The sequence below is a fragment of the Scyliorhinus canicula genome, chromosome 19 (assembly GCF_902713615.1).
Source record: "Scyliorhinus canicula chromosome 19, sScyCan1.1, whole genome shotgun sequence".
Lineage (NCBI taxonomy): Eukaryota > Metazoa > Chordata > Chondrichthyes > Carcharhiniformes > Scyliorhinidae > Scyliorhinus > Scyliorhinus canicula.
Window position 1 is genome coordinate 57,543,909 of NC_052164.1, and position 18,367 is coordinate 57,562,275.

At 45.3% G+C, this 18,367-nt stretch overlaps 1 protein-coding gene across 3 annotated transcripts in view; it reads right to left on the reverse strand.

Annotated features, from left to right (window-relative positions):
- Window positions 1-18,367, reverse strand: part of aplp2 (amyloid beta (A4) precursor-like protein 2) — a 133,928-nt gene that overhangs the window by 80,274 nt on the left and 35,287 nt on the right. For all 3 annotated transcript variants that reach the window (XM_038778412.1, XM_038778411.1, XM_038778410.1), the window contains exon 4: window positions 6,210-6,391. In XM_038778412.1, the coding sequence (XP_038634340.1) occupies window positions 6,210-6,391 (182 nt within the window). The remainder of the gene's footprint in view (window positions 1-6,209; window positions 6,392-18,367) is intronic.

Genomic DNA, 18,367 nt, shown 5'->3' on the forward strand with positions numbered 1-18,367 from the left:
AGCAAATGATGTCCCCTTGTTCAAGAAGGGGAGTAGAGACAACCCTGGTAATTATAGACCTGTGAGCCTTACTTCGGTTGTGGGTAAAATGTTGGAAAAGGTTATAAGAGATAGGGTTTATAATCATCTTGAAAAGAACAAGTTGATTAGCGATAGTCAACACGGTTTTGTGATGGGTAGGTCATGCCTCACAAACCTTATTGAGTTTTTTGAGAAGGTGACCAAACAGGTGGATCAGGGTAAAGCTGTTGATGTGGTGTATATGGATTTCAGTAAGGCGTTTGATAAGGTTCCCCACGGTAGGCTATTGCAGAAAATAAGGAAGTATGGAATTGAAGGTGATTTAGCGGGTTTGGATCAGTAATTGGCTAGCTGAAAGAAGACAGAGGGTGGTGGTTGATGGCAAATGTTCATCCTGGAGTTCAGTTACTAGTGGTGTACCGCAAGGATCTGTTTTGGGGCCACTGCTGTTTGTCATTTTTATAAATGACCTGGAAGAGGGTGTAGAAGGATGGGTTAGTAAATTTGCAGATGACACGAAGGCCAGTGGAGTTGTGGATAGTGCTGAAGGATGTTATAGGATACAGAGGGACATAGATAAGCTGCAGAGCTGGGCTGAGAGGTGGCAGATGGAGTTTAATGCGGAAAAATGTGAGGTGGTTCACTTTGGAAGGAGTAACAGGAATGCAGAGTACTGGGCTAATGGCAAGATTCTTGGTAGTGTAGATGAACAGAGAGATCTCGGCATCCAGGTACATAAATCCCTGAAAGTTGCCACCCAGGTTAATAGGGCTGTTAAGAAGGCATATGGTGTGCTAGCCTTTATAAGCAGGGGGATTGAGTTTCGGAACCACAAGGTCATGCTGCAGCTGTACATAACTCTGGTGCGGCCGCACCTGGAGTACTGCGTGCAGTTCTGGTCACCACATTATAGGAAGGATGTGGAAGCTTTGGAAAGGGTTCAGAGGAGATTTACTAGGATGTTGCCTGGTATGGAGGGAAGGTCTTACGAGGAAAGGCTCAGGGAATTGAGGTTGTTTTCGTTAGAGAGGAGAAGGCTGAGAGGTGACTTAATAGAGACATATAAGATAGTCAGAGGGTTAGATAGGGTGGACAGTGAGAGTCTTTTTCCTCGGATGGTGATGACCAACACGATAGCTTTAAATTGAGGGGTGGTAGATATAGGACAGATATCAGAGGCAGTTTCTTTACTCAGAGAGTAGTAGGGGTGTGGAACTCCCTGCCTGCAACAGTAGTAGACTCACCAACTTTAAGGGCATTTAAGTGGTCACTGGATAGACATATGGATGAAAATGGAATAGTGTAGGTCAGATAGGCTTCAGATGGTTTCACAGGTCGGCGCAACATCGAGGGCCGAAGGGCCCGTACTGCGCTGTAATGTTCTATGTTCTATGCCACACCTCCAAAACACAACAATTTCCAAAAGGCCGTTTGGCAGGCATCACTCAAGCTCATTAAAAAGATTGAGTCCTGTGAGATTAGGTTGTAAATTCTGGCTTGCATAGGAATTGACTGCATTCCTGCAGACAGAAGCTTGTTAATAATAGTACTGGTTCTCCCTGGGGACTGCTTACAAGTGGGGATTGCTTCTGAGCATCAATGATTCAGATAAAGGTGTTGAGGAAGTTCTCTGCAAGTTTGTGGATGATGTTAAGAATTATTTGGGTTTTAGGACCTGAATGGGAAAACAGATTATAGGCAGGCTCAGATGTGGGGAGGGAAGTTAACACATACCCAGAAGAGCCAATGCTAAGCATTTGTACAGAATACAGGAGTGCAAGCTTTAGACCTTTGGGTGGAAGAAAGATATGGCTGTTGTAATACCGTCTAAGTCCATAACCAGGCTCTAGCAAAAGAGCAAGAATATATTGCCAGAATAATTAATGGTGATATGAAAATGCTATACTGGTCTTGTACAAGATCTGAGTTGGTCACATTTGGAACTGTGCTATATTTTAGATGTCACAATGCAGGTGACCACGAAGCCAGAGATTGATATCTAGTTTAAAGGACTCCTGGAGGCTTGAAGAACTAGGGTTTTTTTAAACCAGAAAAATGTAGGAGATTTAAAGTGGTCTTCAAAAAAGAACAGATTACATTTGGCCAATGTGGATAGGCTATGAGTTGGAGAGGTTAGGGTGAACTGGGGACATGAACATCGGTTACATAAAAATAGAAATAGGTTAGACAGCAGATGTTTCTTTTCCAAGAATCACTGACCTATGCAACTAATTGAATAGCTCATTAAAAAATATGGATTAGCTGCACTCCCAAGTATGGCTGCCATCACTGCACACAAAAAGTAAATGGGCATTGGGGAAGTATCTCAGATACTGTGGTCACCTAAAACATGTTTAATCACCGCTAGGTTCAAACTGGAATTTTATCCTAGGTTTTCCTTGTCCTAGATGGAAAATTGGTGAGATTGTTAGAGGGCATTCACTGGTGGAGGGTGGAAAGGACTTTGAGGATTATATTATAGTGCAAATTGCACCATAATAATTAACAACATGTGATAGGCTGGATGGACTATCTGGGCCTTTTTCTATTGTTTCTAACGTTTTGAACTTGCACCAAAGTGGGATATGCCCCTAAAAGAAATTTACGTGCATCCCATATCTGGCAGAATTTCTAACCATCTGTTCTCACTCCTTGCTTGGTTTGGGGTCCTGTAAGCTGACGATGAGATTTGGCTAATGCCAGATAACACTTAATAAAATTAAAGGATAGCAGCTGCTGGACGTATGACAAAACCGAAGTGATGACGCAGAATAGCGCTGCAATCTGTTAAGCCCCATTACAAAGCTCATTCCCATGCCTGCTTGACTGGCTACAAACATTACAAGCAACAAGCTGCTATTCCTTGCTTTATCTACCAATATAATTCACAGGGACAAACAGATCTAACACCCTTTGGCTATTTGCAAGTCTGAGCAATGGAACTAACGTTTCAAGTCTGGATGACTTTTTCAAAGCTGGTGTTTGAAGGTAGGAAGTGGACCAAGCGCACGCGGAGCTGCCATTTGAAAAACAGTGTCTTGCACATCTACCAGGACCTCAGCATGGAGGTGGCCAGAAGACGGGCAGGCTGCAGGCAAGTCAAAGAGATTCTGTTTAAGAAGCAGGTGAAGTTTGGGCTGCTATACCCAGCATGCCTGTGGGTCGCACACGAGGGACGGCACAATACTTTGAGGTGCCCGAGGAAGCGATGGACTTCGCCAAGAGAGAAGGACTGGTGCCGAACTGAGGACTTGTGTTAAAAAGATGCTGAGGATGTTTACACATTTTTCTGGTGCTTTTTTTCTCCCTGTTTTTTGTATTTCTCTCCTGTATTTGAGCTTTTCTTGGAAAAAGAGTGTAGTTAAGGTATGTGGTGCTGAGGGCTGTGTGTTCGGAGCGGGGTGGTTGGAAGTGCCTATTACTTATTCTGTTTTATTCAATTTGCACTAGTGTTGGGGTTTTCTTCCTTTCTTGTTTGGTTTGTTTCTTTGCAGAGCAATTGCTCGAGGATGGCTAGTTTGGGGAAGTGGTGTTGATGGGCGTGGGGGTTGGGTCAGAAGGAACAATAGGTGGGAGACTTGTTGGCGCTGGAGTAGAGAGTCACCAGGCTAGCTGGGTGAGCTGATCTACAGAAGCCAGGTGGGGGGGGGGGTGTATTTAGTTAGTTTATGGCAGGGATTAGGTTTCAGGGTGTTGTTGCGAGGGAGAGGAGGGAGGTAGTTGTTCTGCTGACAAGGGAGGGACTTAGGTGCGGGATCATGGAGGATGTCGGAGGTGGGGGCTGTCAGAACACAGGCCGGGGGAAGGGCAAAACAGGAGCTGGGGCGGCCTCAAGAAAGGAGATGGCTGATCGGCGGGGGAGGCACGGTGCCCCTCAACCAGGCTGATCACCCAGAACGTTAGAGGGTTAAACGGGCCAGTAAAGAGGGCACGTATGTTCGCGCATCTGAGGGCACTGAAGGCGGATGTAACAATGCTTCAGGAGACTCATCTGAAAGCAGCTGAACGGGTCAGATTAAGGGCTGGACACTAAAACCAGGGGGGTTGCGATTTTGGTCAACAGGTGCAATTTGATGGGGGAGGCAGATTTGTCACAGTGAGTGGCAAGCTTGAGGGGATGAGGCTACTCTTGGTCAATGTATATGCCCCGAATTGGGATGATGTGGATTTTATAAAGAGACTGCTGGGGAAGATACCTGACCTGGACTCTTACAGGCTGATTATGGGAGGGGATTTTAACAGAGTCCTTGACCCCAGCCTCGACCGGTCGTGTTGAAGAACGGGTAAGATGCAGGCAATGGCGAAAGAACTGAGGGGGTTCATGGGGCAAATGGAGGGGACTGATCCATGGAGGGCTAGTCGGCTGGCGTGGAGGGAGTTTTCATTCTATTCACATGTCCATAAGGTGTATTCCTGAATTGATTTTTTCATCATGAGCAGGGATTTGCTAGCGGGGATGACAGACATAGAATATTCGACGATCACAATTTCGGACCATGCCCCGCACTGGACTGATCTGCAGGTCTGCAAGGAAAGTTTTCAGCGCCCTCAATGGAGGCTGTAGGTCGGTTTGTTGGCGGGCGAGGCGGTATGCGAGAGGGTGAGGAAATGTATGCAAAACTACCTGCAGGTCAATGACACAGGGGAAGTCTCAGCTGCGGTACTTTGGGAAGTGCAAAAGGCGGTGGTGAGAGGGGAGCGGATTTCAATTAGATTTCAATCATAGGGACAGGACACAAATGAACCGACTCGTAAGAGAGATCTTACGGACAGACAGGAGATATGCGGAGAGCATGAGGGCAGAGCTATTAAGGAAACGACAGAAAGAGTTTGAGGTGTTGTCCACAGGTAAGGCTGTGGAGCACCTTAGGAAGGCAAGGGGTGCGATTTACGAGCACGGCGAGAAAGCCAGTAGAATGCTGGCACAGCAACTGAGGAAGAGGGAAGCGGCCAGGGAAATAGAGGTGGTCAATGGGAGGGGGAGGGGGAGGATATATATAAAGAACTTATAGGAGGAGTCACAGGCCGAGGAGCTGATGCTTAAGTGGGAAGAGGAGCTCAGGGGCGAGATGGAAGAGGGATTATGGGCAGAGGTGTTGAGTAGGGTAAACATGACTGCAACATGCGCCAGGCTCAGCCTGATTCAATTCAAGGTCGTCCACCGGGCCCACATGACAGTGGCCCGGATGAGTAAATTGTTCGGATTAGTGGACAGGTGCGCCAGATGTTCGGGAGGGCCGGCGAACCATGTCCACATGTTTTGGGCATATTGAAAACTCAGGGGGTACTGGCAGGGGCTCGCGGATGTTATGTCCCGGGTACTGAAAACAGGGGTGGTGATGAGTCCAGAGGTGGCTATTTTGGGGGATTGGAGGACCCGGGAGTCCAGGAGGAGAGAGAGGCTGACGTTTTGGCCTTTGCTTCCCTGATAGCCCGGCGACAAATTCTGTTGGCATGGAGGGACTCAAAGCCTCCGAAGTCGGAGGCCTGGCTATAGGATATGGCGAGCTTTCTCGGTCTGGAGAAAATTAAGTTCGCTTTAAGAGGGTCACTATCAGGGTTCGCCCAATAGGTGGCAACCATTTATCGACTTCTGGTCCTTGGTGGAGGGGAGCTGGTTTTCTTGCACTATAATGATTGTTTTTTGCACACTGTTTTATATTGTTGTTGTTTACTATGCCAAAATGGCTCAATAAAATTGTTTATCAAAAAATATATATTTCATGTTTTAAAACATGCGTGGTTGTTAACTTTATTATATATACAAAGTTGGGAATTACTTAACCAGATGGTCTCTATCATACACAGGATCCAGTATTTATTGTTGTGTAAAACTGAATGTATGGATTGCACCTATATCAAAGCTTATAACTTGAAAACAACAGATCAGAGAGCCCACAGATACAACAATTTTACATTAGTAACTAGGAGACTAGTTATGGAATTAGCCATAGATTAGAATTATAAGAAAATAATAGAAAACAATCAACATAGCTTCAGAAGAGGAAGATTTTCCTCAACTTTTTATCATAAGCATAAATATCATCTGACAGAAAAGTACCAATGAGCACATCAGCTGTGCAGCTGACAGCACAGGATGCAAAGTACCAGTGGCCAATATAGTAGATTGTATAAGGTTTCCTAATCTCCTCTAAAAAACTCATTTTTTTCACAAGTGTCAGCAGTACCTTGCATCAGCAATTTCATCCTCTTCATCTTCATCCAGATTATGAAGATCAGACTTGTCAGAGCTCACATCATCAATTTTGTTTTGAGGGCAGCAAACATACTCGGTGCCATGAAACTTGTCAATAGCACAAGGAAGCAACATTCCATAGGTGTGGAGAATCATAGACTCAGCAGTACAAGCCTGAAACATAACAGCAGGAACACATTCATACTTCAGGCTGAAGGACCAACAGCAAAAGAAAATAACATTTGTCCGACTAGATAATGAGGCACTGATCAGTAATTGCACAGGAATATTGAGCATGTGCATAGTTACAGAGCAAAGTAATGGTCTGCCAGTGATTTTAATCCCGCTTTAAAGGAGTGAACACTCCTTAACAATGCGAGTCATTGTTTGGACTGCACCACAACCATAACCCGGATGGTCTTGCCAACAATAAAAACAGAAAATACTGGATAAACTCAACAGTCTGGCAGTATCTGTAGAGAGAGAAACAGAGTTAATGTTACATGTCCGTATGACTTCTCAGAACTGGTGGGGTAGAAATGTAATAGATTGTATAGTTGGAGCGGGGTGGGGATGGGATGGGGGTAGTGGGACAGAACAGAAAGTCAGGGATAGGTCGGAGCGAGGAAGAGATTGACAACGGTGTCATGGACACAAAAGAAAGGGAGTGTTAATGGTAGGATTAAGGACTAAAGAAGTGCTGATAGTGGCATAAAGGTAAGATAGCAGAATGTATTAATAGGAAAACAAAGGTCAATACTGAAGGTTTATCCAGGAAGACTTCTTTATGCAATATGCAGATAGTCCAACTAGGGAAGGGGCAGTACTGGACCTGGTACTGGGGAATGAGCCTGGACAGGTGGTTGAGTTACCTTTGGATAGGGATGAGGGTAACCCTCGGGTTAAGATGCTAAACTGGGGAAAAGCAAATTACAATAACAAGACAGGAATTGAAGAATTAGGATTTGGTGCGGCTACTGAAATGTAAATCAACATCCGACACGTGGGAGTCTTTCAAGCAACAGTTGATTAGGATTCAGGAAAGTCACGTTCCTGAGAGAATGAAGGATAAGTATGTGAAGTTTAGGGAGCCTTGGATAACGGGGGATATTGTGAACCACGTCAAAAAGAAAAAGAAGGTTTATGTACGGTCTTGAAGGGTGGGGACAGTCGAAACCCTTGAGGAATATAAAGAAAGTAGGAAGGTACTTAAGCGGGAAATTAGGAGGGCTAAAATGGTCATGAAAAGTCCTTTGCAAATAAGATTAACTTGAATCCCAAAGTTTTTTATTCATATGTAAAAAGCAAGAGGGTGGCCAGAGAAAGAATTGGATAGTGAGGGGAATCTATGTGTTGAGCCAGAGGAAACGGGTGAGGTACTAAATGAGTATTTTGTATCAGTGTTCACCAAAGAAAAGGACTTTGTGGAAGATGATTCTTGGGTAGGGTGTGTGAACGGTCTGGGTCATGTTGACATGGAAAAGGAGGTGGAATTGGGTCTTTTAAATGACATTCGAGGTAGATCAGTCTCCTGGGCCGGATGGGATTTACCCCAGAATATAGGGGGAAGCAAGGGAGGAAATTGCTGGGGCCTTAACTGACATCTTTGTATACTCATTGGCTACAGGCGAGATCCCAGAGGACTGGAGAATAGCTAATGTGGTACCACTGTTGAAGAAAGGTAGCAGAGATAATCCAGAAACTACAGGCCGGTGAACCTCACATACCCGGTAGTAGGCAAATTATTGGAGTGAATTCTCAGGGACAGGATTTACACCTATTTGGAAACAAATGGACTCATTAGCAATAGACAGCATGGTTGTGTGAACGGGAGGTTGTGTCTCACTAACTTGATCAAGTTTTTTGAGGTGACAAAGTTGATTAATGAGGGGAAGGTGGTGGATACTGTTTACATGGAATTCAGTAAAACCTTTGACAAGGTGCCTCATGGCAGACTGGGACAAAAGGTGAAGTCACTCGGGATCAGAGGTGAGAGGATTGTTATCACTAAGGAGGTAGCGATGGGCAAGCTAATGGGGCTAAAGATAGACAAGTCTCCTGGCCCTGATGGAATGCATCCCAGAGTGCTAAAAGAAATGGCTAGGGAAATTGCAGATGCACTAATGATGATTTACCAAAATTCACTAGACTCTGGGGTGGTCCCAGTGAATTGGAAATTAGCAAACGTGACACCACTGTTTAAAAAAGGAGGTAGGCAGAGAGCAGGAAATTATAGGCCAGTGAACTTAACTTCGGTAGTAGGGAAGATGCTGGAATCTATCATCAAGGAAGAAATAGCAAGGCTTCTGGATAGAAATTGTCCCATTGGGCAGACGCAGCATGGGTTCATAAAGGGCAGGTCGTGCCTAACTAATTTTGTGGAATTTTTTGAAGACATTACCAGTGCAGTAGATAACGGGGAGCCAATTGATGTGGTATATCTGGATTTCCAGAAAGCCTTTGACAAGGTGCCACACAAAAGGTTGCTGCATAAGATAAAGATGCATGGCATTAAGGGTAAAGTAGTAGCATGGATAGAGGATTGGTTAATTAATAGAAAGCAAAGAGTGGGGATTAATGGGTGTTTCTCTGGTTGGCAATCAGTAGCTAGTGGTGTCCCTCAGGGATCCGTGTTGGGCCCACAATTGTTCACAATTTACATAGATGATTTGGAGTTGGGGACCAAGGGCAATGTGTCCAAGTTTGCAGATGACACCAAGATGAATGGTAAAGCGAAAACTGCAGAGGATACTGGAAGTCTGCAGAGGGATTTGGATAGGTTAAGTGAATGGGCTAGGGTCTGGCAGATGGAATACAATGTTGACAAATGTGAGGTTATCCATTTTGGTAGGAATAACAGCAAACGGGATTATTATTTAAACAATAAAATATTAAAGCATGCCGCTGTGCGAGAGACCTGGGTGTGCTAGTGCATGAGTCACAGAAAGTTGGTTTACAGGTGCAACAGGTGATTAAGAAGGCAAATGGAATTTTGTCCTTCATTGCTAGAGGGCTGGAGTTTAAGACTAGGGAGGTTATGTTGCAATTGTATATGGTGTTAGTGAGGCCACACCTGGAGTATTGTGTTCAGTTTTGGTCTCCTTACTTCAGAAAGGACATACTGGCACTGGAGGGTGTGCAGAGGAGATTCACTCGGATAATCCCAGAGCTGAAGGGGTTGGATTATGAGGAGAGGTTGAGTAGGCTGGGACTGTACTCGTTGGAATTTAGAAGGATGAGGGGGGATCTTATAGAAACATTTAAAATTATGAAGGGAATAGATAGGATAGATGCGGGCAGGTTGTTTCCACTGGCGGGTGAAAGCAGAACTAGGGGGCATAGCCTCAAAATAAGGGGAAGTAGATTTAGGACTGAGTTTAGGAGGAACTTCTTCACCCAAAGGGTTGTGAATCTATGGAATTCCTTGCCCAGTGAAGCAGTTGAGGCTCCTTTATTACATGTTTTTAAGGTAAAGATAGATAGTTTTTTGAAGAATAAAGGGATTAAGGGTTATGGTATTCGGGTCGGAAAGTGGTGCTGAGTCCACAAAAGATCAGCCATGATCTCATTGAATGGCGGAGCAGGCTCGAGGGGCCAGATGGCCTACTCCTGCTCCTAGTTCTTATGTTCTTACGTTATGTTCTTATGTAGAACTGGCTCGGTCACAGAAGGCAACGGGTAACAGCAGAAGGGTGTTTTTATGAATGGAAGGCTGCGACTAGTGGTGTTCCACAGAGATCTCTGCTTGGGCCTTTGTTGTTTGCAGTATACAGGAAAATGTAGCTGGTCTGATTAGTAAGTTCGTGTATGACACCAAGGTTGGTGGAATGGCAGATAGTGATGGGGATTGTCAGAGGATACAGCAGAAAATAGATGGGATGGAGACTTAGGCAGAGAAATGGCAATTGGAGTTTAATCCAGACACATGTGGTAATGCATTTTTGTAGGTCTAACATAGAGGGGAAATATATTGTTAATGGCAAAACTCTCAGGGATATAGAAAGTCAGAGAGATCTGGGCATGCAGGTCCACAGATCTTTAAAGTGGCAACACAAGTAGACAAGGCAGTCAAAAAAGCATATGGAATGCTTGCCTTCATTTGAAGGGGCATCGATTATAAAAACTGGCACGTCATGCTGTAGTTGTATAGAACCTTGGTACGGCCGCACTTGGAATATTGCCAGGAGGATGTGGAGGCTTTGGAGAGGGCACAGAGGCGGTTTACCAGGATGTTGCCTGGTCTGGAGGGTGTTAGCTATGCGGAGAGGCTGAATAGACTCTTTGTTTTCATTGGATCGACGGAGGTTGAGGGGTGACCTGATAGAGGTCTGCAAGGTTATGAGGGTATAGATAGAGTGGATGGCCAGGCACCCTTTCCCAGGTAAAAGGGATTGGTCACCAGGGGACATAGGTTTAAAGTCTGTGGGGCAAAGTTTAGAGGAGATGTATGAGGCAGGTTTTTTTTTAATACACAGAGGGTGTCGAGTGCCTGGAATGTGTTGCAGGGTAGGTTATGGAAGCATAGACATCAACGGCGTTCAAAGGGCATCTCGACAAATACATGGGTAGGATGGGCCAAGGATGGTATCATGACCGGTACAGGCTTGGAGGGCCAAAGGGCCTGTTCATGTGCTGTATTGTTCTTTGTTCTTATTGTTCTTTGCACTTGGTGCAAACTGAAGAACAAATTACATGACGGCAGGGTGTGGAGGGGGTTTGTGTTGGGACAAGCTAAGTTAACAAAAGGTTGCATGGCTGCACAACATGGGAGCCTGCCCAAAAATGATTTAAAAGGGCCGCTGTCACAGTGGGAGATAACAGTTGGGTAGACCAGCAGGAGAGGCTATGATGAGAAAGTGGTTTCTGGTGGATGCTTTCTCCAACCAGTCTCCCTGCCATAACGTCTTTCGCGTTTACTCCAAGGCATGAAGGGTTTAATCATGTGCGGTAGTGTTGTACTACTGGGATGGGGGGGTGGAGACTTCCTTAAATAAGGGTAGGTTTGGATTGGAGTAGGCCTGCAGCAGTAGCTTGCCTGTTGTCATACCTTCCTGGTGTGGGGTGCTCAGGACTGGGAGCCTGGGGAAATGTGTTAGTAAAAATGCACTTGTGATGATGTGCATGTTTGAGTTGCTAAGCTTGGTGTGAGCAGATTGGTACCATATAGGTGTGCAGTATTCTGGAAGTTGACGTGGTGGCAAGTCCTTAGGGTCTTTGCCTGTTATGTCATGAGGTATCAGCCAGTTTACTGAAGAAGTCGTTGCAGATTTTATGTTATTCTAGTCTTGATGAGGTGCTGACTGTTAGTGAAGGTTCTTTCAAGCATGCTGCCTGAATTGTGCAGTCCCTGAACATCCAGGGTGATGATCAGTAATTGTCCACACAGACAAACCATCAAAATGTTAAGAAAGCAGCAAACATCTGCATTCGACTCACAGAATTGCTGCAGTGCAGGTAATCATTTGGCCTGTCATGTCCATGCTGATGTCTGTGGTAGCCACTCTTCCCACTTCTCCTGCCCTGCACATTCTTCCTTTACAGATAACAATCAAATTGCCTCTTGGATGCCTGGATTAAATCTGCATCCACCACATTCTCAGGCAGATAATTTCAGATCTTAACTGCTCGCTGCCAGAACAAAATTCACAGTATACATATTGCTTTTTTAAAAAATGTTTTTAATTTTTTTTAATTAAGAGTACCCAATTATTTTTTTCCAATTACGGGGCAATTTAGCGCTGCCAATCCACCTAGCTGCACATCTTTGGGTTGTGGGGGTGAAACCCACGCAATCACGGGAGAACGTGCAAATTCCACATAAGACAGTGACCAGGGGCCGGGATCGAACCCGGGTCTTCAGTGGCGTTAGGCAGCCGTGCTAACCACTACGCCACCGTGCCACCCGTGGGTACATATTGCTTCTTGCCAAAACACTGCCTTTTCGTTTCAGATTCTTCCACCAATGAGAACATTTTTGCCCCTTTCAGTTCTGTCTAGACTCATGATTTTGAATACCTCTGATCAAATCTCCGCTCAACCTTCTCTTCCCCGAGGAAAACCAACTTTCAATTGCAGTTCTGACCTTTCTGTGTAATGGAAGTTCCTCATCCCTGCGGCCATTCTGGTGAACCTTTTCTACGCTCTCCCTAATGGCTTACCACTTCTCAACGTGCAGCCCCCACTGCTGGACACAATTGTCCAGCTGGGGCCAAACCAGTGCTCGACACAAAAAGATATTTTACATTTTCATCTCACTCCAGTGTTTACTTACATCACAGTTCTGTACCAGCAAACATTCCATCAGTAGTCCTTTGTTACATTAAACTGTACTTTGTTCAGTGGATTGATCAATACCCTGTAGTCTCTTTTGCAAGGCGAGACCTCATGGAGTCAAGCTTAGAAGTGGCACCCTGCATAACAAGCATTAACTGTCTCCTGGTGCATTGCATTAACAAAAAAAAGTCTCGGAACTGCTCCTTTTGTTGCAGCCTTCGAATGCAAAATGCTACATTTGGAGGTTGGTGCCAACTGACTCTAGTATTAGTTGAGTCAATAAAAGTGCTGCCCAATGGAGCCTTCAGCCATACAAATAAGAAAAGCCCCATGCTTGATCACTGAGCTTCAATTTTAGCCCCCACACCCATGCATATCAAAAACATTAAACCTGTGGCAGTTTAAAAACACCAGATTTTTGTCAATCATGTGCAAGGTGCCATTTTAGCAGATACATTTTGAATAGAGTGTGAAGTCTTCATTCAAAGAGGAGATTCAGAAGTCTGCAATTGATAATGTGATTCAATCTGTCGCTATTTTTACTGTTGATATGTGTTCAGTATCCAGTTTAGGCTTTCCCAGGAACACTAGACAGGAGTGCTCCTCCAGATCCTATATGAAACCACTGAACTTCCTTCGGAGTTTTTCCCTTCCTCTCTGTAGTGGGATCGTGCTCAGATCCTCTCTCCCCACTCTGATCTGCTTACAAAGAACAAAGAAAAGTACAGCACAGGAACATTCCCTTCGGCCCTCCAAGCCCGTGTCGACCATGCTGCCAGTCTAAACTCTTCTGCACTTCCGGAGTCCGTATGCCTCTATTCCCATCCCGTTCATGTATTTGTCAAGATGCCCCTTAAACATCACTATCGTCCCTGCTTCCACCACCTCCTCCGGCAGCAAGTTCCAGGCATCCAGGTCCCTCATGGCAGACTGGTACAAAAGGAGAAGGCACACGGGATCAGGGGTGAGCTGGCACGGTGGATACAGAACTGGCTAGGTCATAGAAGGCAGAGAGTAGCAATGGAAGGGTGCTTCATTAATTGAAGGACTGTGACCAGTGGCGTTCCGCAGGAATCAGTGCTGGAACGTTTGCTGTTCGTAGTATATATAAATGATTTGAAGGAAAATGTAACTGGTCTGATTAGTAAGTTTTCAGACGACACAAGGTTGGTGGAATTGCGGATAGCGATGAGGGCTGTCAGAGGATACAACAGGATTTAGATTGTTTGGCGACTTGGGCGGAGAGATGGCAGATGGAGTTTAATCCAGACAAATGTGAGGTAATGCATTTTGGAAGGTCTAATGCAGGTAGGGAATATACAGTGACTGGTAGAACCCTCAAGAGTATTGAAAGTCAGAGAGATTGAGGTGTACAGGTCCACAGGTCACTGAAAGGGGCAACACAGGTGGAGAAGGTAGTCAAGAAGGCATACGGCATGCTTGCCTTCATTGGCTGGGGCATTGAGTATAAGAATTGGCAAGTCATGTTGCAGCTGTCTAGAACCTTAGTTAGGGCACACTTGGAGTATAGTGTTCAATTCTGATCGCCACACTACCAGAAGGATGTGGAGGCTTTAAAGAGGGTGCAGAAGAGATTTCCAGGACGTTGCCTGGTATGGAGGGCATTAGCTATGAGGAGCGGTTGAATAAACTCGGTTTCTTCTCACTGGAACGACGGAGGTTGAGGGGCAACCTGATAGAGGTCTACAATTATGAGGGGCATAGACAGAGTGGATAGTCAGAAGCTTTTGCCCAGGGTAGAGGTGTCAATTACTAGGGGGCATAGGTTTAAGGTGCGAGGGGCAAGGTTTAGAGGAGATGTACGAGGCAAGTTTTTTTACACAGAGGGTAGTGGGTGCCTGGAACTTGCTGCCGGAGGAGGTGGTGGAAGCTGGGACGATAGTGACATTTAAGGGGCATCTTGACAAATACATGAATAGGATGGGAATAGAGGGATACGGACTCTGGAAGTGTAGAAGATTTTAGTTTAGACGGGCAGCATAGTCGGTACAGGCTTGGAGGGCCGAAGGGCCTGTTCCTGTGCTGTACTTTTCTTCGTTCTTTTTTCCTCCTTTGTTCCAGTGAGAACAAACCAAGGTTATTCAACCTCTTCTCATAGCTAATGCCCTCCATACCAGGCAACATCCTGGTAAATCAGTTCTTCACCCTCTAAAGCCTCCACATCCTTCTGGTAGTGTGGCGACCAGAATTGAACACCAAGTGTGGCCTAAAGTTCTATACAGCTGCAACATGACTCGCCAATTCTTATACACAATGCCCCGGCCAATGAAGGCAAGCATGCTGTATGCCTTCTTGACTACCTTCTCCATCTGTGTTGCCCCTTTCAGTGACCTGTGGACCTGTACACCAAGATCTCTCTGACTGTCAATACTCTTGAGGGTTCTACCATTCATTGTATATGCCTTACCTGTATTAGACCTTCCAAAATGCTTTACCTCACATTTGTCCAGATTGAAATGCATCTGCCATCTCTCCACCCAAGTCTCCAAATCGTGCTGTATCCCTTGACAGTCCTCATTGCTGTCTGCAATTCCACCAATCTTTGTGTCGTCCGCAAACTTACTAATCAGACCAGTTACATTTTCCTCCAAATCATTTATGTATACTACGAACAGCAAAGATCCCAGCACTGATCCCTGCAGAACACCACAAGTCACAGTCCTCCATCTACTGGCCGCAGATGGATCCTGTGGCCTCCTGCTATAGAGTCATACAATCAGAGAATGTTATAGTACGACAGGCCCCTAGGCCCAACTTGCCCATGCCACCCAGTTTTTACCACTAAACTAGTCCCATTTGCCCGCCTTTGGCCCATACCCCTCTATACCCAGCTTTCCCATTTCACTGTCTAAATGCTTTTTAAAAGACAAAATTGTAACCGTCTCTACTACTGATTTTTTGCAGCTCGTCCCAGACGCTCACCACCCTCTGTGTCAAAACAATGCTCCTGTGGACCGTTTTGTATCTCTCCCCTCTCATCGTAAACCTATGCCCTCGCGTTTTAGACTCCCTACCTTTGGGAAAAGATGTTGACTATCTTATCTATTCCCCTCATTTAAAGACCTCCAAAAGATTACCCCTAAGCCTCCTACGCTCCAGGGAAAAATGTTCCAGCCTATCCAGCCTCTCCTTTTAACTCAGATCATCAAGTCACGGTAGCATCCTAGTAAATCTTTTCTGCAGTCTTTCTAGTTTATTAATATCCTTTCGATAATAGAGTGAACAGAACTGTACACAGTATTCCAAGTGTGGCCTTACTAATGTCTTGTACAACTTCAGCAAGACGTCCCAACTCCTGACGTCTGCCCAATGAAACCAAGCATGCCGAATGCCTTCTTCACCTGTGACTCCACTTTCAAGGAGCTGTGAACCTGTACTCCTAGAACTTTGTTCTGTAACTCTCCCTAACTCTTTACCATTAACAGTAGGTCCTGCCCCGATTCCATCGACCAAAATGCATCACCTCATATTTATCTAAATTAAACTCCACCTGGCATTCATCGGCCCATTGGCCCAATTGATCAAGATCTCGCTGCAATCATAGAACATAGAACATAGAACACTACAGCGCAGTACGGGCCCTTCGGCCCTCGATGTTGCGCCGACCTGTGAAACCATCTGAAGCCTATCTGACCTAGACTATTCCATTTTCATCCATATGTCTATCCAGTGACCACTTAAATGCCCTTAAAGTTGGCGAGTCTACTACTGTTGCAGGCAGGGCGTTCCACACCCCTACTACTCTCTGAGTAAAGAAACTGCCTCTGACATCTGTCCTATATCTCTCACCCCTCAATTTAAAGCTATGTCCCCTCGTGTTGGTCATCACCATCCGAGGAAAAAGACTCTCACTGTCCACCCTATCTAACCCTCTGACTATCTTATATGTCTCTATTAAGTCACCTCTCAGCCTTCTCCTCTCTAACGAAAACAACCTCAATTCCCTGAGCCTTTCCTCGTAAGACCTTCCCTCCATACCAGGCAACATCCTAGTAAATCTCCTCTGAACCCTTTCCAAAGCTTCCACATCCTTCCTATAATGTGGTGACCAGAACTGCACGCAGTACTCCAGGTGTGGCCGCACCAGAGTTATGTACAGCTGCAGCATGACCCTGTGGTTCCGAAACTCAATCCCCCTGCTTATAAAGGCTAGCACACCATATGCCTTCTTAACAGCCCTATTAACCTGGGTGGCAACTTTCAAGGATTTATGTACCTGGATGCCGAGATCTCTCTGTTCATCTACACTACCAAGAATCTTGCCATTAGCCCAGTACTCTGCATTCCTGTTACTCCTTCCAAAGTGAACCACCTCACACTTTTCCGCATTAAACTCCATCTGCCACCTCTCAGCCCAGCTCTGCAGCTTATCTATGTCCCTCTGTATCCTATAACATCCTTCAGCACTATCCACAACTCCACCGACCTTCGTGTCATCTGCAAATTTACTAACCCATCCTTCTACACCCTCTTCCAGGTCATTTATAAAAATGACAAACAGCAGTGGCCCCAAAACAGATCCTTGCGGTACACCACTAGTAACTGAACTCCAGGATGAACATTTGCCATCAACCACCACCCTCTGTCTTCTTTCAGCTAGCCAATTACTGATCCAAACCGCTAAATCACCTTCAATTCCATACTTCCTTATTTTCTGCAATAGCCTACCGTGGGGAACCTTATCAAACGCCTTACTGAAATCCATATACACCACATCAACAGCTTTACCCTGATCCACCTGTTTGGTCACCTTCTCAAAAAACTCAATAAGGTTTGTGAGACATGACCTACCCTTCACAAAACCGTGTTGAGTATCGCTAATCAACTTGTTCTTTTCAAGATGATTATAAACCCTATCTCTTATAACCTTTTCCAACATTTTACCCACAACCGAAGTAAGGCTCACAGGTCTATAATTACCAGGGTTGTCTCTACTCCCCTTCTTGAACAAGGGGACAACATTTGCTATCCTCCAGTCTTCCGGCACTATTCCTGTCGACAAAGACGACATAAATATCAAGGACAAAGGCTCTGCAATCTCCTCCCTGGCTTCCCAGAGAATCCTAGGATAAATCCCATCTGGCCCAGGGGACTTATCTATTTTGACATTTTCTAAAATTGCTAACACCTCCTCCTTTTGAACCTCAATTCCATCTAGCCTGGTCGACTGAACCTGAGTGTTCTCCTCGACAACATTGTCTTTCTCCAGTGTAAACACTGACGAAAAATATCCATTTAATGCTTCCCCTATCTCCTCTGATTCCACACACAACTTTCCACTACTATCCTTGATTGGCCCTAATCTTACTCGAGTCATTCTTTTGTTCCTGATATACCTATAGAAAGCCTTAGGGTTTTCCTTGATCCTATCCGCCAACGAATTTTCGTGTCCTCTCCTCGCTGTTCTTAACTCTCCCTTTAGGTCCTTCCTGGCTAACCTGTAACTCTCAAGTGCCCTAACTGAGCCTTCATGTCTCATCCTAACATAAGCCTTCTTCTTCCTCTTGACAAGTGCTTCAACTTCCTTAGTAAACCACGGCTCCCTTGCTCGACAACTTCCTCCCTGCCTGACAGGTACATACTTATCAAGGACACGCAGTAGCTGTTCCTTGAAAAAGCTCCACATTTCGATTGTACCCATCCCCTGCAGTTTCCTTCCCCATCCTATACCTCCTAAATCTTGCCGAATAGCATCATAATTGCCTTTCCCCCAGCTATAATTCTTGCCTTGCGGTATATACCTATCCCTGCCCATTGCTAAAGTAAACATAACCGAGTTGTGATCACTATCACCAAAGTGCTCACCTACATCTAAATCTAACACCTGGCCGGGTTCATTACCCAGTACCAAATCCA